Raw genomic sequence first — 24,771 nt, forward strand, 5'->3', positions numbered from 1 at the left:
ATTACTCTCTTTATTCACACAACCTCAAGTGACTATAATATGGTGCAAGAGCTCTTTTTCTTTTGTTTCGCTACTTGCTGATGTAAGAGTTCTTTCCTCTTCACTATTAAGCGCATAAGTATGTTGTATGCTTCTTCCACATTTTCTCTTGTTTTTGCTGATGTTTCAATATATGGACAGTTCCACTCTTGAGCCAAATGCCGAGGTTCAGCAGAATCAACCACACGTAGATGGGCTAAATCAATCTTATTACCAACTAATACAAAGGGGATCTATCCTTGGTGAAGGCATTCATGGTCAGCATCAGGTAGTTAACTGCTACATGCTAGTTTCAATGTCCCTTTTTCTTACACGTTCATCGTCTAACACTCGAAGAATTTGGTCACGGAATTCGTGTGTATGCTCCAGCGATTCACGTTCGCAAACGGAAAATACACACAGAAAGCCTTCTCCTGATCTATAATAATTATCCCTTATCTTTCACACAAAAATATGTTGGGGATGAGAGCCTTACTCGAGTACTTTTTTGTGCAACTTTTTTTTTTTTCTGCACAATACGTTACTGCTACATATTCTTCTTGTCCTGCTGTATCTAGAATGTCAATTTGACATTCAACCCCATCCAGCACAATCTTCTTTCGATAAGCTGCGTGAAAGAATTAGTGTCATTAGCTCAAGCGAAAAATGAATTTCGAACTGATTTAAATGAGCTGGTAGGGTCAAGCTTACAGTCAGCCTTTGTGGGATCGTATTCTTCAACGAAATCACCATACATATACTGTAAGGTCAAGGCCGATTTACCAACACCACCCGAACCAACCATAATAATCTTATGAAGTGGGACATGGTTGCTTTTATGTGTATTTTTCGGCATCCTTTTTTCTATCTATTAGTTTTTTTAACAAAAGAGAATTAAAGGGAAAGGGAAAGGATTTTTTAAAAAAGGGAAAAGCCGAACTTTTAACTTCATTATTACTACAAGTAAAAAATTCCTATGATTTATACTGGTACTATTTTACCCACTCACTTTGGTTTTATTGTTCTCAATAAACTTTACAAAGGCACTTGAGGCTTATTCTCTTGGCAGTCGAAGATTTGTCTCCGGTAAAACTGTCGCGCCCACCTAAGACTTGTTTTCATGGTTTGATGAGTAAGTCTCTATCAGAGGCGATATTTATAGCTATTATGCAAGCATTGCTTATAAAAGGTTCTGCATTTATCCATTCTCGCTGTGAAATTGATTATTTTCAATTTTTTAGTCGTGGCTCAACAGACTCTATGCTGTAGTAAATTGCCCATAGCCCAATCACGATAAAATTCTTGGGATTCTTTGGGTTATTTGAGGATTTCTGTTTCAGATGGGAGTGATCCGTGCGTATGCTGACCTACTCAGAATACATGAAGCAATGATAGTGGGTTAAGTACAACTGTATAAAAACAGGTTAATAAGCATGTTATATCAACAAGCCTTGTCTACTTTATCCAGACTATAGTGTTGATTCATCATTCATTTTTAAGAGCTGCTTTCAAGGATAGTTGGGCTTTTTCGATAAGCGGATGGAAAACTCAGCTCCACACTGAGCTCAAACAACTGATACAAAATCAGGTTGAATATCGATAGTATCAGTTCAGCCATTCTGACGGATGGTCGATATGAAAAAAAACAACCCCGCTAATCAGTTCGTATAAAAATAAAGTGTGCGCGCCTGTGGCTTCATTGTTCTCTTCTTTTTCTATACCGTTCTTTAAACTACAAAATGAAGTTCTCTGCTGCTTTCGTTGCTTTCGTTGCCGGTGCTGTTTCCTTTGTTAATGCCCAACAGTCCGATGCCGGTATTTTCTTCACCCATCCCGTCCTCGGTTCCAACTTTGCTGCTAATACAGCTCAAAACATCACATGGTAAGTGAGATATGATGCATCATGAAGAGAACTACGATAAAGACATAAACATCTAAACATTATGTCGTAACTGTAATAGGACTGTCATCAACCCAGCCGCTACGAATATTACCAACATTGAATTGAGAAAGGGCAATGCTGAGAACTTGGACTTTGTTCAAAACATTAGTAACGAAGAGATTCCCGTCTCGAGAGGTTTCTATCAATGGGTCGTTCCTCAAAACTTGACTACCGATACTTCTTACGCCATTATTGCTAAGAACCAACAAGGCGGTGCTACTTATTCTGCATACTTCACTATTCTCGCTACTCCCCCAGGTCTTAATCCTCCTGTTTCTGACCCTTCTCCTGCTCCTGCTCCTGCTCCTGCTCCTGCTGCTGCTGCCTCTTCTGCTGCCTCTTCTGCTTAAGTCATTCCAAGGTTATGATGTCCATTATATTGCAAAATATTGAATGGCTCTCCTCTCGCCCCCCAACAGATTATGCTTGAATATTCCTCCTTTGTAATTTTTTTTTTTTTTTTTTTGGTTCATACCATTTATCCACTATAAACTAATGATAATCTCACGTCAAACGCACAACTATTACAGTCGTATGATAACTAGCATATCGGGAAGGTACAACGTTGTGAAATTTTACGACTCCTTCTTAAATTTTTTTGACAGGCTGATGCTCTTTTGTCCGGATTCCACAAATGACCTGCATGCTGTCTAAAAATAAATTATAACTCCATGCATTTATTCAGTTGGTGTGTATGTAGGATAATTCAATTTTTGCTATCTACTGAACGTTACTCAACAATGCTCATGCGTACTCAAGAGTGAGTGTGCACCATCGTCCTTTGGGAAACACAGTACATTCATACCGGAGTTGAAATCCCTTTTTAGGCAAGCTGTTTACTTTTGCTTTTTTTAACGTGCACACATGAAGGCAATGAATATCAATAAATGAAAAAACTGTTGTATAATGTTTCCATGTTTGGGAACGATGCACACAGCACCTATTTTTTTATTTTATTCTTTTCTTAACGGTCTGTCTCTTTGACTAGCTTTATTTTTTTCTTTTTACCCCTTTATTTATTCAATTAGTTATGACTATGTCCGTCAATGGCTCAACCACGACTATGCATCAACAACATTCGCCAGAAGAAGCAGCAAAGCAGTTTATAGCAGAGACACTCGACTTAGAAGCACTACCACAGGGTTCACTACAAGAAATTCTATATGATGGTACATTATTATGCGAGTACGTCCAATGAATGCTAGTTTAATTCTCACAATTAGAAGCGCATTAAACCACCTTTGTTTTTTCCTACGATGCAGTTTGATACAGCGATTCTCACCTAATGAATGTATTATCAAAAACGAAGGACGTACTAAATTCGCTTATGTAAGTAATACCTTGAGTGGCAGCCATTGATGGAAGATTTTCTGTATCCAACCAGGTCTTATTCTATTTAGCAAGATAATATCGGTCAGTTTCTTCGAGCTGCAGAAAGCGTAAGTAGAATATGTCTACCATTCATTTCTTCTAACAAGTATGTGTGGTTAACAATGGAAGCCTCTTCTATAGCTGCATATTCCTCAATCTGAACTATTTCAAACGGTAGACTTACTAGAAGGGAAAAGAATGCAAAGTGTCATATCTAGTCTACTTGCAATAAAACGGATCATGAGCGAGAGAAAACTTCTGCCTATCAAGTCAGCTACCGAAATCTCATCTACTAACAATGCAGCGAGTAAAAGGAGCACCTCCAAGATATCATACATCTCCAGATCTCCCTCACCAATTACAAACAATATGTTGCAGATAAACAACAAACAGGAATTGTCCAAAAATAACAGTTCAAAAGCAATCTCAACTGCAACCAGTAAATTGCTCGCTGTACCTCCATCTCTGAAAACCGCACCAGATGATGTGAAAATAAATCGTAAAAGGTTCTCATTTACCAGTGTCAATGGCACAGAGCTTATACTGGAGGCGAAAGGCTCTGTTAACAGCGGACCAAAAACGGCAACGCATACAGGAGGGAAAGAGAGGCCTCTACTTAACTCTACAAATTTCATTGGCCGTGTAAGAGAACGTGAACATTTAGATATGAGCAACAACAGCTTACCTCAGCTCCCTCTACAGGTAGAAACGAAAAAGACATTGGGAAATGATACGACATTGAATTGGGAAAGCAAACGATCAAACACCTGCCCCGATGTCATGCAATCGGAAGGAACAACAGCCAGTGAAGTTCACAGAAATTGCAATGTGGATGCGGAGTGCTTTGGAATAATGGCAAATGCTCCTTATGTCAGTGCCAATAGCCCAAAATACAGATCAGAAACCAGGCATTCCGTCTTTTCTCCCAGAAGAGTATTACAAAAAGAAGAGACCAAGATGGCATCCGTGCTGCCCAGTGCCTCACATAAATCACACTTATCGAGGACTGAATTTGCCAACGAGTGGTCTAAGAGTACATATAATACTTCTACCAGCCACGGCCAAAACTATGCCATGCGAAATGTAGAACATTTCAAATATAGTACAAAGACTGCTGCTGTTGCTCTCGCCAATAGAACCAAACCAACAACAAACCATTGTCACATTCCCCATCATCACCAGCAACATCAGACTATCTATGCTCATACGACGAACAGTGGTAAGCAACAAGAAAATTCAAAAGGTTATGTTAAATCACAAGTACAAATGATCAGTACAAGCAACCTCACAGTGGTTGAACCAAACATTGCCAATATACGACGCCTTTCCTCCTCCGAAGACAATATCATTTCCTCATCACCAACACAAGACGTAGATATGATACCTAGCATTGACTCTCCTATGGAACTACTGCCACCTATGGTTCCACAGTTGTCAAAGTCAACGCCATTGACTACAACAACAGATCCACCCAAACCGAGATCAGTGACGGCTTTGACAGAAAGAACCTCTTCTCGTATTTCAGAGACCAGAATACAATGCCAGAAATCCATGGATTGCGCAAATAGAAAAGCATCATTGAAGAAGATGGGCGCATGCGCTATCACTGTACAAAATGGTGATGGTAGCTCAGCAGTTTATGTAAGTTGCCTATTTCAGCGAAGCAGTTTTAAAATCTTGGCATTGTAGCATAATCTTCATTCTGTTAGGCTTTAGGAAAGAGTATAGGCAAAGGACAGTTTGGCGAGGTTTTCGGCGGGTTAAACATGGATACCGGTGAATATGTAGCTATCAAACGCTTGAAGAGGAACAAGATGGATTGTGATGACATGGTAAATTTATGATTTGTATTTCGCCCAAAGAGAAACCCACAAAAAAAAAACCCCCCTCCATGTGGCCTAAAATTATCCTCAAAATTTTCCACATAATAGAAAGAAGTAGACGTGCTAAAACATTTAGACAGTGAATATATTGTTCGCTATAAGGGATACTCAAAAGACAAAGAATTTTTGAATATCATTTTAGAGTAAGATGAAAGAAAATGTATAGAAGGGTCTTGTTAAGGTTTGCAATTAAACATTTGCTATTCTCTCGGTGCAGATATGTGGAAATGGGCTCACTTTATAACAATATTAAAGCGTTCGGCAAATTTCCTGAAAAACTAGCAGCTTCGTATACCTACAAAATTCTGTCAGGGCTCCGATATTTACATTCTAAAGATGTGATACATTGTGATTTGAAAGCAGCAAACATCTTAACAACAAAGTCAGGCGGACTGAAGCTGACTGACTTTGGCGTTTCTCTCAGTTTGAAAATGAAGGATGAAGATACGGGTGAACCTGCAGGTACACCCAATTGGATGGCGCCTGAAGTGATCAAATTTGCTGGTGCATCAGCCAAGTCTGATATTTGGTCTCTAGGCTGCACCATTGTGGAAATGCTGACGGGGAAGCCTCCATATGCAGGAATACCCTCTTTTGCAGCTCTTTATCGGATAGTAGAAGATGAAGAACCACCTCTTCCTGAAAACATACAATTGTCTGAGGTAAGCAACAAAAACGATGCAAGTGAGGAAGTGAATAGCTACGCTAAAGCCGTACATTTTCTCTTCATAATCGTACTGCAACAGGATGCAACAGAGTTTTTACTAGCCTGTTTCAAAAAGAATCCAACCGAAAGGCCTTCAGCTGAGGATTTGATGAAATTTAAATGGATGAAGCCTTATTATGACCAAGAACAGGTGTCGTTAGCGACAACATCAACACACAACCAAGCTACTACACGCAATAAAAAGGATACATACCTGGAATTAGCGAACGACCAGCAACGATCGGAAGAGTCGTTCACCTCTATGACAATAAGTGGTAACCACTCTTCAAGTCATCGCTTTATTGACTATCAAACCTATCAAAAAGGGGAAAAATGCTGTGGTTGCTTGGTACAAATGAAGAGATTATGGGTGAAAAACTGTCAAGGTATGGTTTATGAAACCCGTCATGTTAACATACTGAAATATGATGGTAGCTAATGAGTCCTTTTCAAAATTTTGTAGATTGTCAAATGAAATTCCATCCACATTGTATCAATAGAGCGCCTCCGTGCACTAAAGGCTACCATATTCCCTCAACAGTTATTAACCCTATGAGCACAGTTACAGACGATAAAAAAATTACCTCTCGTTATACACCGCTGGGACCCCTAAGTACTCAAACCAGAAAAGGTTATTTATCTACTTCCCGACAACCGTCGCAGCAACCATCATCCCCACCACGATACCACCATCATTACAAAACTGATGGATATTCACGAAGCAAGACAGATAACAATATTCAAAGACATTTTATCTCGTCTATCATGACATGAATGCATTATACTAATTTGCATTTCCTAATTATATGCAACTTCTCCGTCAATCTTTCAATATCCCATATTGTTATTTTCGTTTTCCTTACATATAAATGATATCAGCAGCGATAGCTGTATTTATTCTATTAAACATTTTTGTAAATAAAAATTTTCGCAAAACATTAATTATTCGTAACTGATCAGGAGCTAACCAACCTTTTTGATCATGTCTAAAGTTCCTAGCGTATACCTATTAGTGATTTCCTTTATAGAAAGGACATGAATTATCTAAGCTTATTGCGCATAAAAAGTACGATGACTTCCATTCTCAGGAGACGGGTCAAGATATCACTACAGACGAAGTAAGATTGATGTTTAGAATTCCACAGCAAATTTACGAGCCGCCACTACAATTTTCTAGATAGGGTCTACCTGTAAAAATCGAGCCAGTTTCGTTCTAGCAATTGGAGGATGCTATTAAGCGGTTGATGCGGGTGACTTCCTTGGTTTTCTACAAAACTCAGTAGGTCTTCCCGATAACTTCCATTCGACACGCTAATTGCCAACATGTTTTTTGCAGCGTTGGCGTCCCGGTTCCAAGTATCGAACAAGTTTTGCAGGCAAGGATACTTTGACCTGGAACAGTCATCAATCTGATCCATAAAGAACTCTCGTAAACCACAACCCTATGTCCTAATAAAACCTGTGCCGCGCTAAAAAGTACATCTCATAATAATTTTGACGTAGTACCACTATCAATTGAAGAGTATCTAATAACCTTCAGAGTAATATCTCCAGTTAAAGTGTAAAGATCTTACAGGTATTTCAATTCATATCCTGCTTAACCTAGAAACGTCTCCTAATGAAACTCAAATTGTTCTTGTACGGAAGTAGAAATACTGTAATTCAAAAATTTTCTTGCTCCGCTGAAATCAAACTTTTAACCATGGAGATCCGGTAGTAAAAAAGTTGCCGGCGGGTCGGCGCTTGGAGCAGCTTGAAGTCTGTAGGAACTGGGAAGTAAAGGCTTCCTACTATTCCGTAAAGCATAGACCTTCCTCTTTCATACTATAGGTAAATAAGCATAGTACATTATAGAAGAAACATACTTGTTGAAACAATATACTTACCAGATTATATTTGTCCTTCCGTTCATATCATCCATCCAACTGCGATATATCCTATTTCACAACCAAATTTTCGAATATCCATCACTTATCAATAATCCATCCATCTATCATAAAATGTATCATTACATCAATCGATCATACTACACCCATCTATCCACAAACATCTTTGCGCAACAAATATATTCACTATGTACTTAAATCGATTAGACGATCATGCCCGCTTTAGGTTTGCCCGCCGACGTTAGTGCCACTGCTGATGGTACCCGCAAGTTGTTCAACAAGTGGTCTTACGAAGATGTTGAAGTTAAGGACATCTCTCTCCAAGATTACATTCAAATCCGTCAACAAGTCTACTTGCCTCACACCGCTGGTCGTTTCGCCGTTAAGCGTTTCCGTAAGGCTCAAGTAAGTGATTAGAATTTTATAGAATTGCATAAATTGTGCTTTTCGCGAAATGTGTGTTTATATCTTTTGCATGACATTTATTGTAAATGTCTTCTTTCGCCCTCGTCTCTTTATCATTTCTACCTTCATCACCTTTCTCTTTTGGTATGAAATTGATAATAATAGTGCCCTATTGTCGAACGTTTGACCAACTCCTTGATGATGACTGGCCGTAACAACGGTAAGAAGTTGATGGCTGCTCGCATCGTTCAACATGCTTTCGAAATCATCCACCTTTTGACCGATGCCAACCCCCTCCAAATCTTGGTTGATGCCATCATCAACTGTGGTCCTCGTGAAGATTCCACCCGTATCGGTTCTCAAGGTACCGTCCGTCGTCAAGCCGTCGATGTTTCTCCTCTCCGTCGTGTCAACCAAGCTATTTCTTTGTTGACCATCGGTACTCGTGAATCGGCTTTCCGTAACATCAAGACTGTTGCCGAATGTCTTGCCGATGAATTGATCAACGCTGCTAAGGGTTCTGCTAACTCTTATGCCATCAAGAAGAAGGACGAACTTGAACGTGTTGCTAAGTGTAAGTTGTCTAATTCAGAAGCTGATTTTGCTATCAGGTTGTTTTTATTATGTTACTAATTTTCTTTCCTTTATCTTTTTTCAAATAGCTAATCGTTAAAAAATTGCTGTATTTTTTTTGGAGAGTTTATTGGGAGGGATAAAACACTTTACAATTCTACTTTCTTGTTTATTCTGAACAAAATAAAACCAATGTCGTTCTATTGAACATAATTATCATGTTAGCCGTGGAATCCCATATTTTGTCATGTCGTTCATTTGATAATAGAAGGGTGAAAAAGGAAATTTATTTGCGGGGAGTGCTGACACATAGATGTATCACTGACAAAGGTCCGAAAAAGTACATCAATAGAAGGTTGTTTCGCATCAGCGACAGATTATGTGCAAGGTTTATTTGTTAAAAGAAAAACAGTGTTATGATGAACAAGACAAGGCAAAAACAAAATGAAGGTTTATTAGTGGAAAAACATTAAAGAAACGATATCAATCTTGTCTTTAGGCCTTAACAGCGTACTTGCGAAGAGGGAAGTGAGCCAACTTCTTTTGTTCACGAATGGTCTTCTTGGACTTTTCGAAAGGAGTCAAAGCTCTACGCATAGCACGGGTCTTCTTGACACGGAGATCAAGAGGGACGAACTTCTTCTTTTGGTAGAAGAGACGGAGTTGCTCACGTTGGGTTTGGTTGATGACGGTCAAAACACGGGCAACGTTCTTACGGGCTTCACCACTAAAGAGAATTAGAATCTTATGATTAATCTTCCTATTCCATCCCAGGCTAATTTTCTATCCCCCATGCCTGTATAGTTGCATGCAAAGCCAAATCACTTACATTTCTTGGAGTCTGCCACCAGCGACCTTTTGGACACGAAGGTTAGCAAGAGCTTGCTTTTGTTCGTCAAGGATCTTCAAGAGTTCAGCCTTGTTCTTGTTACGGAGTTCGTGAGCCTTAACGATAGCCTATTATTAAGTGATCCATAGCAAAAGCAAGATTAACAAAGGCTACTATAGCTTATTAGCTTAAGCCAATACGATCCCTCCGTCCATCCAACACAGTCATTAGTTGTTAAAGTATATTCCTTCAAAAAACGTCGAGATGCCTCTGAATAGAATTACTGTAGTAAAGCTACTGTAACCGTATTGTGAAGGTTCTTCATGTATATGGGCTATCAAAGCTGAGAAAAGTGTGTCACGAGTGATTGGAAATGCTGTTGTTGCTGTTCTTTCAATTTCTAATGTTCGTCCTTGAATGTTGGAAAAGTTCAAACTTTATGTAATGCTGTATTCCTTTTTTTTGGGATCATCAATTCGAGTATTTGTGTTGCTTTCAATGCATAATGAAAGCATCTCAACGATGGATGGATGGATGGATGAGGTTACGCATGGCTTTGATCTACTTTCTACACTGATGCTTACCACCATTGTAATCAGCCGATGAAATAGAGGGAAGGAAATTCAATTATGTAGTTGGCCTTCAAGCCTTTAGAGTGCTTCTTCGACCAGATTGGACCAGTGAATTTCCGCTAATTTCTTTCCTTCGATGCCGCCACAGTAAACAAATTCAAAGACAGCTTGGAAGCGTATAATTTGAAATTCAATTCTCCAAGGTACGTCTGCTTTTAGTGTAGTTATTAAACTATTCGAATAGAGGCATACGTTTGATAATTTTGTTGATATTTTTAAAGAAAATTCTCACAGAACAATTGAGGAAGATTGCATACAAGTGAGGGGTAAAACTGATTTTATCAAAACTAACTAATATTCGTTCTTCACTATACGAAAGCAGACAAAAAAAAAAGGCTTTGAGTGTGTCTACTAAGCAATAGGATTTATCTCCATATAAGTATAATGCAACTAATGTATTTAACTATTCTTCTCTCGTTTATTATACCTTGCTAAAGTGATATCATGTATAATTCTTCTGCAGGGAGAACACTCAACTGGAACTGCACGATGTACATCTTAAACTGCCAAAATAATGTAAGATAATTTAGGTATAGTTCTGAACAAATGACTACATTGTAAGGCTTGAAGTCAAACAAAACTGCTGGTGAAGTATACCTGTGTGTTTTATCAAATGTGCATTACGTACATAACAAAGACGGTCATGTGTAATTTTGAGGTAATTTTTTGGCCATGATGAAGAAGAATATGTAGATGCATTTGGTCCTAACCCTCCGGGTACAGCTTTTCTGCAATTGATCTCTCTCTACTTGTAATTGTGAGATATTAACAGGTTTATCGGATGCATACTCTTCTTTGGCAAATCATGAAATTTTGCTTTTCTGGGAGAATGTTGAGCTTATGCCTTCGTTTATCCTTAAACCTGTTAGAAGCAATCTGTGTGCCTGTGTCTGTCTTTCAACATTATATGCGGAGTATGGCAAGACCTTTGTGGGCACAAGGTTAATTACTACTAAAAAGGGTAATTTTCTATATACTGTCAAAGTGTAGATGATTAAAAAGAAAGTGAATATGCATGATGTTTTATTAATAATTGTATGATAATACAGATAAGAAGAGAGAATAGTAGTGATAGTAGTTGGGGGGAAAAGAGGTAGCGTAGTATTGTAACTGATATCAGTACAAAAGAGAAAAATTCAAGGAGGTCGCACAAAGGCAGATGTGGTGCAGAAGCGAAACAGAAATACCAAATCCTCAAATAACCAAGAAAGCACGTACACACACAGACAGACACAGACAAGGAAGGGAAACCGATTTTCTTTTTTCAGTTTTTGCCTTTTCAAATTGTACCTTTTTTTTTATTTTATTTTCCCTTTTTGCAGTTCACTTTACTATTTTCTTTTCCTCCTTCAAACATACTCTGCTGAAAGTATGAGTAGTGAAACCTCAACATTAAGTCTAAATACTGAGCAACACCACCATCATTTTAGTAATAATGCAGTAACAGTCAAAGAGGCCAGCATGAATGATACTATCAACAATAATTCAATGAATACTAGCACTACGGCAACTCCTTCCGCAAAAGAACTTTCAAAATTGATATTGAGAACAGCTTTACAAAAAGCAAACATTGCTGTACAATGTGATTCAACTAACAATGTATTAGGAGCTATTACAGCTTATAAAGAGGCAGTGAACTTACTCGAACGTGTATTAATCACAGCAGACAACGAAGGTGACCGTCAACGATTACAGAACATTGTAAGGAGGCATTTGTGATATAGGGGAACTAGAGCACAAGTGTTGGTTTTAGTGGGAAATAATAGTCAGCATGGGACGGGTTTAGGTTTATTTTCGACAAAAATTCTCGGGAAACCCGTCTTGTTAACGTTTTTATCGATTCTTTCTTGTGATAGCACGATTCTTATTCAGAAAGGATTGTATTATTGAGTGCTTTGACAACAGCTAGATTACCACAGCAACAACAAAGATCATCTCCAGTAGCGACAAGTCAAAATAATAATACCGTATATTCTACAAACAATGAGAGCAGTCCGTCTGATACTACCGTAAGCAATCCCTCTCGGCTTGTTAGTCACTACGCTCAAAAGGAGAAAATGACGACAACGGCAACAATAGTTAAAAATCCTTCCTCGTTGCCACCTGCTCAGTTAATCGTCTCAAAAAGCACTCCTACCAGCACTACTGCCACTACCGTTGCTGCTCTGGTCAATATTGCACAGCAACAACAAGCCCAACCAAACACGAGTGGTCATGAAAGAAAGCCATCTTTGACTAATGAAATGAAGTCAACAGTATCATCAGAAAAGGAAGATCAAAAAGCTAGTAAAGGCAAATCAGACAGGCCATCACGGTTTAGTTCTAGATTACGTAGTGGTAGTATCTCGATGCCTGCAAAAGAGCAGCAGCAAACTTCGAATAAAAGCTGTGACCGATCGTCCTCCTGTTCAATTGATTCTTCTATATCTATTGATAATACCCAGCAACAACTACAGAAAGCTCAAACATCAACAATGATATTACCTTCGTTCGTTCAGAGTAATAGTAGCTCTTCTACTACAAAGAAGGTCGTCAGTACTCTTTTTCGATCTACAACAAGAAATAGTAGTTTGCATTTGAAGAAGTCGCCTTCCTCTACCTCCACTTCCTCTACTTCAACGTCTCCATATGTGACAACCCATCATAACGATTCGCTATCACCCGCTACTATTCCAATTGCTGCTAATAAATCTTCGTCTACAACTCCTACTGCTACAATGCAAAGATCTTCTTCTATGTCAACCGTATATGCATCTACTAACGATCCTTCTTCACAACCTTACTCGCCACAAATGATCATCAATAGACCCTCCACGCTCTTTAATTCAAACGGAACGTCCTCCATTTATCAGTATCCTATGAGTAACACTAGAAATAGCAGCTGTAGTAGTACGACTAGTACAACAAATACGAGTGCAACGGTCTTAAGTCGACCATCTCTGAACTCAGGTTTAGGATCGATGCGCAGAAAAGCTGCCAATCGATTATCCATGGATGGACTGATGGGAAAAAATAAGTCCTCCAATAATTATCAGACATTTCTCAAAGATCATATCGAACAAGACGACATGACAGTGACAAACAACTATCAACATATACCATCCGCTACTCCAACGTCAGCAACATCGCCAACGAGCACCCATTCGACTGACATAAGCCAATCACCGTCCAATCAATCTGTCACTTCTTCCGTTACAGCATCCAGTACAGCATCCAGTACTATAAACAACCATCCTACTATGGCTGCAACTACCGCCATGACACCTATTGCTAAAAATGCAAGTTATAGCCAACAATATCTGAAATTACTTCTCGCCATCGAAAGAAGTATGTCGGAGGGCGCTTATTTAACTCAAAAACTTTATATACCCAAGAACCTATGGCAACAACCCAATATTCGTCTTTCATCCATGGATATCAAAATTTCTGCCTGTGAATCGATCATGAATGATATGGCTCGACTTGAAAATTGGATTTACCTGGATGACTTAACAAGCTCGATTAGGATTATTCAACAATTAGAAACGACTGTAGATCAATTGCAGACGACGCTTGCAAAAAAATTGAAGAGGGAGAGTACGCCTACCTCAGACAATTCTAGTCAACAACAGCAATTCAATTATACCCAACAGGAGAACGATCAAGCAAACAGCAGTAGTATGGGAGACTCTATGTCAACGAGTAACACAACAACAACAACCAATGACAACGGAAGCAGTAACAGCAACAAAAAGACACAATCTTTCATCTCTTGGGGAAGTAAAATAACAAAATCAGTTGAAAGAATGAATGGCGCATTCAGCTTAACCGGCAGCAATAAAGCAGAAGATCAATTCAAAAACTACATTGAAGTATTACAGAAATTATTTGCAAAACTACATGTCCTGGAATATTGGTTGAACCACTACTGTGCCGAAAAGCAGAACTTAGCTACTTCTGCTTCTTCGCCATTACCGTTACCGCCTCAGTATGATATATTGATTATGAAATTGATCAAGATTTGTTCTGTCTTGAATAATATGATTGGAGGATTTGTTCTGAGAGATATTACCATTTTATTGGCTAAATGGCTGAAAAGAGGCAGTTCGTGGGTGAATGAGTAGAAACAATCCCAAACAACGGAATAAGATACTAACAAACAAGCATAATATACCTCTTCTTTATTAATAACTAATATTTAATATAACTTATAAATAAACATGCTATACTCTTCGCGCGCTTCGCAATACTTAGGGATATACGTCACATTCAGCCTTTGTCAATTTAATATCAATAACATCCGGTGTAGAGGGTAACCTGGTGCCGCCTGTATGATAGTAACGTTTGACACCTTCATTATTGTAACTGTTGTCAAAACTTCTCCTATTGCTAGTACTACTCTGCTCAAGATGTGGATACTGCTGTTGTTGTAGTTCGTTCCGACGATGATCCATGTCTTCTAGGCTTGTACTTTTATGACTTTCATAGCTGCTATGTCTTCTATATTCACTTACGAGCATTTCGTCATTAAAGCGAAATCCTTGGTGACGATACATGATTAACAGCGGACATGGACCATAATAATAGTCATCATAGTAAGATGATGAAGCACCGTTATCATAAACATGATACTCGTAAAAATCATCCAAATGGCACTTTTGAGGATTTACAATAACTTCTTTATCCATTTGCGAGAAGAAAACGTTATTTCGACTTGAAACAATGAAGTAAGAAAAGCGAGAGAAAAAGAAGACATCAAAGCACATAGAGACGTGAGCTCTAAAGAAAAGGGAAATTTTAGGCTCATATTTGATCTGCATAAATTTGTGTGTTCCCACATAGATCGAAATACTAATCTTTTCGAGTCGGTAGAAAAAAAAAAAAAAAACAATGAAGAAAAAAACGTACATCAGCATTAACACTTGTTATAATATTTTGTCCTGATCTTTTCTCTGATAATGTTATAAACCATCTTTTCGTACAGCAAGTAATTTATTCAAGTGTTAATTTGAAAAAAAAAAAAAAGAGGCAGCAATATCTTCCTCAAAGTCCTACGTAGGAAGATCGACCATTGGCGTTATGAATAGTTGAGGTGCTAATCATGTCTCCTTCTTCATTCTCTACTGACACAGACCATTCGAACCAGATTTTACTTTCATCTGTCAGACGCCAGAAATCAACTGATACGGTCGAGTCTTTCAATACTTGCACCGGTTTTTGGAGTGGAAAGAAAATAGGGAACCAACTGAACATGTTGGGAGAATGGGTTGAAGGTAAAATGGACAATGTCACATCACCATAAAGTTCACATTCAAAATAGCCAGCCAAACCGTGCATTATCATATCATGTTTCATCTGCTTAAATTCCACATGTGCATGGCGCACGTTATGTAGATTAGTGTTGATGTGTTGCCCTTTCTTCTGTTTCTCACTCAACGCATCATTGGGATGCTTGAAAGACCATAGAGATTGGGGAGCAGCCAATTCGCAGACCTGCTGAAATAGAACAACATAGGGCGTTTCAAAATGTTTGATGTCTTTGTAGAGATTAATATTGCCAAAGATTCGACTGGATGCTAAGGGAGAGATGTAACTGGTATAAGAAGCAGGGATCGAAATACCATCTTCTTTGATGAATTTTTGTGCGCCATCTAAACATTCAGGAGAAAGCTCGTTATCGCCGAATGAGCCCAAGAGCTCACTGACAAGAATATCACATTGCTTGGGCGGATTCCATTGTCGCATATCAGCAAAGACGAGCTCAACTCGATCGCCCCATTGTTGAGTCTTCTTATTCTGTAAAGTGACAAAAGCATTTGGATTCTTCTCCAATGCATAGATAAAAACTTTACGTTCTGATTTTTCAGCTGCTTGTAGACATCGATCTACCAAAGGTCCTCTGCCAGCACCTACAACCATGATTGTTCTATCATTGAAGGAAGGGAGAATAATAATATTAATCACTATACGTATTTTGCGAAATAACACACGCGCTTTAAAGTATCCTATCCTCTCTTTTGTTAAGATATGTATGAAGACGTACGTCACATAATCAGATCCATGTTCTACTCTATCTAATAATGCCTTATAGACAGCTTTTTCATATTGCTGATACTTCACGGGGTCCTTTTCAAAGACTTCATATGTCTGGTTTTCTAAATTGTCCATCAAAGGTTGAAGTGGAGCTTGCAAATAATCGTGATACCCAGTTGCAAACTGCTCTTCTTCCGTTTGAAGTGGTAAATGTCGGTTCAAATAATGAATATATTCGCAATAGGAGCTGGGGTTTGCTTTTTCATGCAAAGGTGTATTGGGCACGGTGACAATAAAATCAGGTTTAAGTTTGTCCATTAATTTCTGTAGGAAGCGTTGATGTGGCTTTGGAAGGACAGGATAACCCTTTGCATTGGGGACAAAAGTCTCACCACGAACGATGACAGCTTTGACCGGTTCTGCTATCCACATGTTTAACAGTAGTTCATCTGAAGGCAATTCCGGCGTAATTTCGAGAGCGACAGAAAGTCTATGTTGGTATTCAGTATTGCACAATGCACGAAGTTGGTTCCAACGTTTCCACGGCAAGTTTCCTTGAATATTCTCTTTATACGTTAAAGGTACTTGAACCATTAACTGTTTCAAGCCCAGGGGTTGTGTATCATATTAAAGGATGAGTTACTATAACGAAGCAATGACACTAAATAAAACATTGGTACCTGAGTTATTGTCATGGATTTGAGAAGACGTTGAATCACTCTAGCTGTATTCTTCAAAGAACCCTTTTTTGGTAATGTAGGGAAGAGAACGCCAGGTAAACCAATGTGGCAAGCCCAGTCTATTTCTTGTTTCAAGGCTATTTCTGAACATAGTTTAATATCTGAATTAGATGATTCCAATTGAATCCAATTGGGTAATAAGCCAACAACTCTTGAAGACCATTCTAACAAAAAACAATTGTGAAAGAAAAAAAAAAAAAAAAAAAAATCAATCAATAACCACCACGAGAAAGCTGGTTTTATATAGCCCGTTGATGTACCTGCAGATTTAATAACAAGGTCCTTGATATTAAACATGGGCCTTTCTTTCCAAGCTTCGTGTGCCTGCGTCTCTACTGAATTATTCTCGTTTAATACACGCCGAAAAGTTGGATGGGAGATGGGGATGACAACAAACTCATGGCCAGCCTCCTCTGCTTGCTGAATAAAATTAGGAAGATCATCGTAGTGATCGGTAGTCATTAGACCTACACCGCACATACGAGAAACATCTATCTGCTGTTGTTGCTGCTGCTGCGAAGATCCGCCCATGAGTATTATGATATTGTGGAGATAGGCTCTTTTTCAAAAGGAAGAATGAGTGAAAAGAAAACCACACAAACTGTCAAACTTAAAATATTTTATTTATTTATTTTGGATTTTCAGCTTTTTTTGATAGGCTATAGATTTCTATTGGTCAATATCCATTTCTTTATCAATAGCATTACTGTCGGCTGTAAAGTCTAAAATATCTATTAATACATGATTCAGTCTTCTCATCTTTAAATCCTTCTCTAAACTTCTAACAAAGTTGCTTTCTTCTTCTTCTTCTTCTTCTTCTTCTTCTTTTATTCCTTCATTAAGTTGGTTTGAAGGCTCTCCGATCTTTTTGATAGAAATCTTTGTCGGATAACTCGAACTGGGGTTCCCGTATTCCAGATCAATAAAGAATCGAACTCCTTTTCTCTCCTCTAAACGTGTATCGTAAACAGCGGCTATAGGTGGTGTAAATTGTAACTGGACTCTATTCAAAGATTCAGTTTGAGATAAAACCTTAATGGGTGTTGCTGGTTTATGGTATTCTGCATAGACATAATTTCGTAAAACTGTATTCCTTCTTTGTCTTTCTCGCATTACGGTCGCGATATCATTCAAAATCTCTCGTTTGACAATATACGCTTGTAATTGATGATGGATAATTCTTATAAATGCATTCAAATTATGGGGTAGATGCTGTTCCTGTAAAGTATCGATGGCGATAAAGTTGGGTATCGTATGATGTTCAATTAACGCAGGTTGCTCCTCTGTAACCTTGTTAAGGCTTTTGATCGGTAACCCGGTTTCTTCTACTTCTTTTTTCAATTGTGTCCGTCGTCGTTCAAGTTCATTTTTATTGTAAACAATATAATAGGGCTCTTTGTAAGTTTGGTCGTAAAATGTGTCTAACCGTATACATTCTAATGGATGACCACTGTTATTGTTGAAATTGAAGACGGTCCTTCCACTTAGCCGATGATAGCTGATGCATTCTCTAATACAACACCCTTCTGCTCTACTTAGAAATTTGTCAAACACTTCTCGTTGCAGCTGCGTCAATTCATGATCGTAGATCTGGGTGGGATCTTGGATCAGCTTGGTATAGTAAGTAATGGTAACAAATGATAGATTCTCCTCGATAAGATGTCGTTTGAGTTGCTGTTCTTTTGCTGTTGCTGCCGCCACTAAAAAAAAATAATTGGATATTAGTGTAATTCTCTTGACTTGAAAAAGTTGATCCTAGATTTAGATTTACATCTACGTCGGTATCCTTGAACTTGTGCTCTTAATCTGTCAAATTCAGTTGGTAAACTAAAATAGAGATAAAAATAACAGAAAGTAAATCAATAACTCACCTATTCACCAGCTATTGCTAAATTTGTAGAGTACTTACAATATGTCTTCGCCCGAGTCATCGTCACTTTGTAACATTTGCTTATGATAATCGACCTGAGAAAGGCAAATGTTCAATTTCATGCATGTGCTTCGTTTTTTTCACTGTAAATTTGTTGCCCCGCAATTGAAACGCGTTTAGAGATGTCGTGTTCTTTTCTGTTTTATTCTCTTTTTTATTCTGATTTTGATCTTGATCATGGCTATCCTAAACGAAGATTTCATCAAAGGAAAAAACTTTTTCAATAAGCTTCAAGAGTGAGTTTGACACACTTTTGATTCACTTATTGACCCTCAGTACTGATTGATATTTTCTTATACATAGTATTATCACTCATGGGGACATGAGGTTAGCGAACTTTTAGACTACAACTTCTCTAAAGTAACTAACCGAGACAACCCGTACTATTTCTTAATCTAGTGCTCTAACAGCTAATGAGATTCGTCATCAGTTGGAAGACTATTTCGTAAAGTATTCTGTAACCTAGCATAAAAAAAAGGCAGGCTTCGTACTTAAGTCTTATTTTCCATTTTTCTTTTCCATCTATATGCAATATGGGAAACATAGAAGTTTGAAAGGGATGCATTAAAACAAAAGCCTTATAAAAAGCAAATTTCCAAAATGATTGACGATATTGTATCAGAACTACCTGCAGAAGAAGCGGCAATAGAGAACGAAGAAACGAAACCTCAACTCAAAAGAAAACGTCAAGTGACTTTTGCGTCTACCAGCAAGAACGATGATGAAGTAGCGGCAGAAAATGAAGGAAAAGAGAAACATAGTGAAAAAGATGACGATAATATGGAAGTAACGCAGGAAAAGAAGAAGAAGAGCGCTCCGGGATCAACCACCAAAGCAAGAGAAATGGATGAGCACGTCGAAGAAAAAGATTTACCAAGCAAGCATACAAAGGACGTTTTGACAGATAGTGATGAGGATTTCAATGAGGCTGAACACGATGATAAAGTAGTAGAAACTCATCACCATCACCGCTCAATGCAAGAATTAATTGATGCTGAAAGTACCAGCAACAAAGACAATGAAGAGAATAATATGCCCAAGAAGAAAAAGAGAAAGTTAGTGCAGCCATCCGAAGAAGGAGACGATGATGCCGAAGAAGAAAAACATGCTATGGATGACGATGAAAAAATTGTTTCGCATTCAAAAAAGTCATCTGCGAGACGTAAAAGAGCTAGTTCAGAAGAATCAAATAGTACGAAGGAAGATCAAATCAAAAGGTTGAAACATTTTATCAATAAATGTGGTGTCCGTAAGGTTTGGTCTCGTGAGCTAGCTGATTATCCATCCGAGAATGCTCAAATCAGAAGGCTTAAAGAAATATTGGAAGAATTAGGGGTCAAAGGTAGACCTTCTTTGGAAAAATGTGAAGCTGTCAAAAGAGAATTGGAACTGAAAAGGGAATTAGAAGGCCTTGATAAGAGTCTTATTATTGATGATGACCAAGAGGAAGGCATAAGACCACGCAGACGAAGAACTGCAGCCCAAAAACCTTCATATGTATTGAACGATGAAGAAAAGACTGAGGAAGAGGAAGAAGAAGATGACGATAGCAATGATGATAGTAAAAAAGCAGATGGGCAACGTAGTACGACCTCTGAAGGAGTAAGAAAACCAAAAGAGTCAAGCGTCAACCAAAAAGAGGATAGTAATGACGAGAGCGACAAACAAGAAAGTGAGGATGAGGAAATGGAAGATCCACAGGGCGACGAAGATGACGAAGATGACGAAGATGACGAGGAGGAATCCTCAGAAGTAAGTCTCACTTTTACAAGGAGGTGGAATGAAGCTTTTAATCAAATTTTTTGTCACTTGTAGGACGAATATCATGAAACTGACGAAGAGGAGTAATTGGGAATGCTGTACACATAAGCACCGAAATCTACCTACTACTTCAGAATCTATAATAACACAACCTTCCTAATAAACGAAGATGATGCCTTTAAACACTCTCTGCTTTGCTCTTGTTTTCTCTTTTTCTTTTTATTACAACGGAATCGGTCAAGGTATGGTTTATGGTAAACATCATTGTTGTTGATACAGTTTCCAGGCATTGCGGGTATTAGAAGATTCTGTTGTTGGGACCAAGTTGGATTCCATTCTGAGAGGATGTGCTTCTGTATTGAAAACCCATTTATCAAAAGGAAATCGCGGATGTTTTGGGTCATCAAAGATGAGGTAGAGATATTTAAGGGTCTCTGCAAAGAAGAAGCTGGTTTACAAGTATGTTAATGTATAAACGTATCCAAGATAACAATAATTAATAAAGAAACGTTACCTTTCTTCACGATCATCCCATGTCTTTGTTGGGACATCTACTCGTGTAACCCCGGAATAGCCTGATTTTGCTTTGCAGTAAGTGTACATTGAACTAAATATGTCCCACGCCATGTCTTGGTAAATAGGATCATGAGTATACACATAGAAATAATATAATGATTCTATTGTTTCTGGACGTAAGATATAGGAAGGATGGATTGGATAGACAGCTGGTTTCTTCCGATCGTTGCCATCAGTGTCACTGTCACCAATATCAGGGTCGGGTTGAGCCCAAGAAAATACTTCCGGTGCCAATCCCGTGGCCGTCAAATCCCAAGCACTATAGCAGCCGTTCATCAGCCTTGTCGCTATTGTTTCTATGTTGCCATATTCTCGTGGAAAAGTGCGTGCTAATAGTAGTAAAGTTCCTGGTGCAAAGCATGCCTATAAATCAAATATACGTATTGAAGCTAACAATATGTATACTCTGGAGTGTGCATGACATTATATTTACCAGTTCATCCATTTGAAGAACCTGTTCATCGGACTCCAACAAAGCAAGGAAGGATGCATGACGGTCTGACGGAGAGTCTACCAACAGGTAGTTTTCCAAACTAGAGATAACCTCTGATACCATTTGCCATTTGGCAGGATCTTTGCCTTTGGCAATCACCAATTGCTTTATGAGATACTATGGGTGTACGGAGCGGAATTGACAAGTTTAATGGAAACAACCACGTCTCAATGGCCCCTGTTAACCATTTCTAATATCATACCTCATAAAAACTGTCTCCCATTCCACCCCAGGTGATGTGATCTACGCATATAGGGTCATATTGTAAAAATTATAGGGATAAAGAGTTAGAAACAACTAAAGCAAACACTTACTTCCGACTGGTTCACCGGATTTAACATTTATAAGGTGAGGAAATAAACCAAACCTTCTAATATCCTTATTTACAAATGTGTCATAAACACGTTGGCCCTATGAAATATTCGTGAGAATGTTTTTAGCGTTTTCAAAAAATTCTTCAGTAATATGATCATACTATATTATGATATTTCCAATTGCCAGTGATCTGTGAAAGTCTCGTGAATTCTATTTGTATAGTGCCTATCTCTGCTAAACAAACTACCTCATTCTTAACGGGCTCGCCTCTTCAACGATTTGTAACAATATCAGTATTGTATATTTGACTAGTTTGCACATTTCAATATTGATTTACTTTACGTGGTAAAATCAACGTATTGATAGGGTATTCCTGTAGGCGTATCAAAAGCTGGTAATAAACGTTCCACTAACTCTACCGCTTTGGTTATAAATACATTCTCATGCGACAATTCGTATGCCGATAAAAGTCCTCCGACGTATCGTATGACAGTTTCGAATAATTGTACAGGCTCGTCATTACTGATAAGTCTATCCCAATCTATTCGAGCGACAAAACGTTGCGCTGCTCTAAATTCATGATGCATCCCCATAATATACAACGTATCCAAGGCATCAACGATCGTCGCTCCCCAACCATTTCTTTTAACACAGAATGAACATTATATCAATGGAGCCTAATGCTATAACTACATAGAACAGTCGTGGATTATACCTTGTATTTCGGGGACCATTACTGACGGGTCGGTTCTCATCATACCCCCAACTGTAGTTTTTATATCCTTCCCATGAAAAAACGAATGCATCTTGTATGTATTTTTGTTTCTCTCTTGGTGTTAAAAGGTATGAATCTGGCAGAGTTCCCAGATCTTTGCGTATCTGTTGCCGAGTCTTTAATGGATTGTCATTGTCGAATGGATCGGCTTTGCTAAAATCATCGTCGTTGTAATAGTCATAGTTCCATTCCTCCGTTGCATGCTGTTGTTCATGGTGTTGTTGCTGCTTGCTTTTACTAGCAATAATTGGCTTTTGATCAAAAAAATAATATGCCTGAGTTTCCTTAACAAAAAACCGCGCTGTCACTGATAGAATGCAAATGCACAATGATACTGTTTTGACACTTTTCATTCAAATAAATTGATAGGCAGAGAAAAGAAAGTAAGATTTCGAAAAAATGAATATTGTTACCGCTCATTTTTCGCATAAAAGGGGGTTGAAATGTAAATCGAATTGTACGCAATACGGTTGCCTGAGAATGAGAGGAGTTGCTTTTGTGATACAAGGTAGTCCATAAAAGCAAATCGAACGGAAATGACTACTTTACATACTGAAGTAGAAAATGTCATCGCCAAATCACTGTATCTTTGATGGTCTTACAATACTATGAAATGCCATTAATGCAGCTGTACTGTTACATTTTTTTTTTGCTATCTTCTGTTCTCCGAAAAAGTTGGGCATAGCCTAAACTCGCCTTTTTTTCAAGGGTACAGCCGGTCAACCCACCGCCGACTATACACATCCATCAAGTATGCTTTACTATTAGACAGAACAGATACGCGAAAAGAGAAACCCCAAATTTCAAACACAAGGGTTCCCCACGGAAATCGCATCAACGTTGAATCAAAAGAAAGACTCTGCACAGAGGAACAAGTAGATTTATACTATTTTGCAAGATCTGCTGACGTTATAAAAACTTTCCGCTTTAAGTGATTCTATTACTGCCGTTGGAATGGCCCTGGGAAACCGTGTTAAATATAGCAAAAGGATCGTTCAGTCTGTGCATGCGGATTTATGTAATGAGTCGACATTTATACTGCTATTTAACAGCATTATCCATTTGGCAAGCGACCAAACGTTCTACAATACCATCAGCTTCTCGCGTATACTTTTTACTGCTTTCATGGTTCTTATGTACTGAACATATGACATAAATCTGCGTATTAAGCCTATCAGCACCTTTGTAAACAGCACAGATTCTCCTCCAAAATACAGTAGAATTTGCTGCCGAGCTTTCATTCGAATGAATGCAACACAAAGTTTGTTTGTGTGCTAATTTGGTCCCTTTTTTATGCGTGCAAAAGACCTTCCCGTAATCTTTAGCAATCCAAGCATTTCCGAAAATTAGACAAAATGCATCGGGAAAACAATTTAAAAAATTAACCGTTTGTGGACAGTTTTTTTTTTTGGTTTTTTTTTGGCTTTTACCAGAAAACTTTAAACGGTTAAATGACATTCCAAGCTTTTCCATTTTCTATAGAAAGAAAGGGCTGGTTTGATGTCCCTTTTTTATTTTATTTTACTTTACAATGACTTTATCATCGAGATCACGAAAGCGCTTTGGGCCTCTTTGAGTATATTGTTATATAGACGGCCATTCAATTTTTAGTACGATCGCGAAACGAGAAACTGCCCCTCTTCAATTTCCATTTATGACGTTTGACCAGAAATAACGTGGTTAAATAATAGACCGCGGGAAATGAAAAAAAACAAAATAACAGAGGCTGACGAACAATCGTGAAGATTGGAGTGCGGGCAAGAAAATGTTATAAGCGTAAATGCAAAGCCAGTAAGCTATATCCTAATGAATTGCAGGGAAAAACTCTGTGGAAATCCATGGGTTGATCCGGTAACTACCAAAATCGTAGACTATTCTAGTCACGGGATTTGGCGGGTTTCAAAGATGGTCCAAAAAACGCTTA

At 38.3% G+C, this 24,771-nt stretch overlaps 11 protein-coding genes across 11 annotated transcripts; 5 read left to right on the forward strand and 6 right to left on the reverse strand.

Moving 5' to 3' along the window:
- Window positions 1–32: 32 nt before the first annotated feature.
- BDF20DRAFT_905403 (small GTPase superfamily) lies at window positions 33–874 on the reverse strand (the record flags this gene model as incomplete). Its single annotated transcript, XM_053083159.1, has 4 exons — window positions 33–272; window positions 352–477; window positions 564–646; window positions 730–874. 4 exons carry the CDS (start codon window positions 872–874, stop codon window positions 33–35), a joined length of 594 nt encoding a protein of 197 aa, XP_052938367.1.
- Window positions 875–1,757: 883 nt separating this feature from the next.
- On the forward strand, window positions 1,758–2,310 carry BDF20DRAFT_911653 (uncharacterized protein; the record flags this gene model as incomplete). The annotated part of the gene is made up of 2 exons (XM_053083854.1): window positions 1,758–1,900; window positions 1,980–2,310. 2 exons carry the CDS (start codon window positions 1,758–1,760, stop codon window positions 2,308–2,310), a joined length of 474 nt encoding a protein of 157 aa, XP_052938368.1.
- A 2,584-nt stretch (window positions 2,311–4,894) lies between these two features.
- On the forward strand, window positions 4,895–5,888 carry BDF20DRAFT_804003 (kinase-like domain-containing protein; the record flags this gene model as incomplete). Its single annotated transcript, XM_053076457.1, has 4 exons — window positions 4,895–4,972; window positions 5,041–5,163; window positions 5,263–5,357; window positions 5,432–5,888. Coding segments are annotated over 4 exons (753 nt in total), but the record flags the coding sequence as incomplete, so codon positions are not given.
- Window positions 5,698–6,737, forward strand: BDF20DRAFT_396787 (uncharacterized protein). Its single transcript, XM_053075363.1, has 3 exons — window positions 5,698–5,876; window positions 5,971–6,306; window positions 6,384–6,737. The coding sequence occupies exons 2-3, from the start codon at window positions 6,030–6,032 to the stop codon at window positions 6,692–6,694; spliced, it is 588 nt and encodes a 195-aa protein (XP_052938370.1). The 5' UTR covers window positions 5,698–5,876; window positions 5,971–6,029; the 3' UTR covers window positions 6,695–6,737.
- Window positions 6,738–7,748: 1,011 nt separating this feature from the next.
- On the forward strand, window positions 7,749–9,295 carry BDF20DRAFT_972049 (40S ribosomal protein S5). Its single transcript, XM_053085036.1, has 3 exons — window positions 7,749–8,211; window positions 8,377–8,785; window positions 8,874–9,295. Exons 1-3 carry the CDS (start codon window positions 8,020–8,022, stop codon window positions 8,882–8,884), a joined length of 612 nt encoding a protein of 203 aa, XP_052938371.1. The 5' UTR covers window positions 7,749–8,019; the 3' UTR covers window positions 8,885–9,295.
- On the reverse strand, window positions 9,280–10,203 carry BDF20DRAFT_834068 (uncharacterized protein; the record flags this gene model as incomplete). The annotated part of the gene is made up of 3 exons (XM_053078707.1): window positions 9,280–9,511; window positions 9,614–9,741; window positions 10,198–10,203. 3 exons carry the CDS (start codon window positions 10,201–10,203, stop codon window positions 9,280–9,282), a joined length of 366 nt encoding a protein of 121 aa, XP_052938372.1.
- A 1,560-nt stretch (window positions 10,204–11,763) lies between these two features.
- BDF20DRAFT_801399 (uncharacterized protein) lies at window positions 11,764–13,874 on the forward strand (the record flags this gene model as incomplete). The annotated part of the gene is made up of 5 exons (XM_053076392.1): window positions 11,764–11,946; window positions 12,102–12,241; window positions 12,572–12,829; window positions 13,118–13,261; window positions 13,451–13,874. Coding segments are annotated over 5 exons (1,149 nt in total), but the record flags the coding sequence as incomplete, so codon positions are not given.
- Window positions 13,875–14,474: 600 nt separating this feature from the next.
- Window positions 14,475–14,912, reverse strand: BDF20DRAFT_911658 (uncharacterized protein; the record flags this gene model as incomplete). Its single annotated transcript, XM_053083855.1, has 1 exon — window positions 14,475–14,912. One exon carries the CDS (start codon window positions 14,910–14,912, stop codon window positions 14,475–14,477), a length of 438 nt encoding a protein of 145 aa, XP_052938374.1.
- Window positions 14,913–15,076: 164 nt separating this feature from the next.
- On the reverse strand, window positions 15,077–17,583 carry BDF20DRAFT_860614 (PRMT5 arginine-N-methyltransferase-domain-containing protein). Its single transcript, XM_053080529.1, has 4 exons — window positions 17,258–17,583; window positions 16,938–17,161; window positions 16,268–16,854; window positions 15,077–16,150 (listed from the first exon to the last, which is right to left on the reverse strand). The coding sequence occupies exons 1-4, from the start codon at window positions 17,526–17,528 to the stop codon at window positions 15,268–15,270; spliced, it is 1,965 nt and encodes a 654-aa protein (XP_052938375.1). The 5' UTR covers window positions 17,529–17,583; the 3' UTR covers window positions 15,077–15,267.
- Window positions 17,584–17,666: 83 nt separating this feature from the next.
- BDF20DRAFT_834071 (uncharacterized protein) lies at window positions 17,667–18,989 on the reverse strand (the record flags this gene model as incomplete). The annotated part of the gene is made up of 3 exons (XM_053078708.1): window positions 17,667–18,697; window positions 18,769–18,824; window positions 18,907–18,989. The coding sequence occupies 3 exons, from the start codon at window positions 18,987–18,989 to the stop codon at window positions 17,667–17,669; spliced, it is 1,170 nt and encodes a 389-aa protein (XP_052938376.1).
- A 1,960-nt stretch (window positions 18,990–20,949) lies between these two features.
- On the reverse strand, window positions 20,950–23,200 carry BDF20DRAFT_911662 (glycoside hydrolase; the record flags this gene model as incomplete). Its single annotated transcript, XM_053083856.1, has 8 exons — window positions 20,950–21,136; window positions 21,203–21,627; window positions 21,698–21,874; window positions 21,960–22,000; window positions 22,072–22,168; window positions 22,233–22,341; window positions 22,415–22,714; window positions 22,788–23,200. The coding sequence occupies 8 exons, from the start codon at window positions 23,198–23,200 to the stop codon at window positions 20,950–20,952; spliced, it is 1,749 nt and encodes a 582-aa protein (XP_052938377.1).
- Window positions 23,201–24,771: the final 1,571 nt, after the last annotated feature.

This window comes from Mycotypha africana, assembly GCF_025528875.1.
Source record: "Mycotypha africana strain NRRL 2978 chromosome Unknown BDF20scaffold_3, whole genome shotgun sequence".
Taxonomy (NCBI): domain Eukaryota; kingdom Fungi; phylum Mucoromycota; class Mucoromycetes; order Mucorales; family Mycotyphaceae; genus Mycotypha; species Mycotypha africana.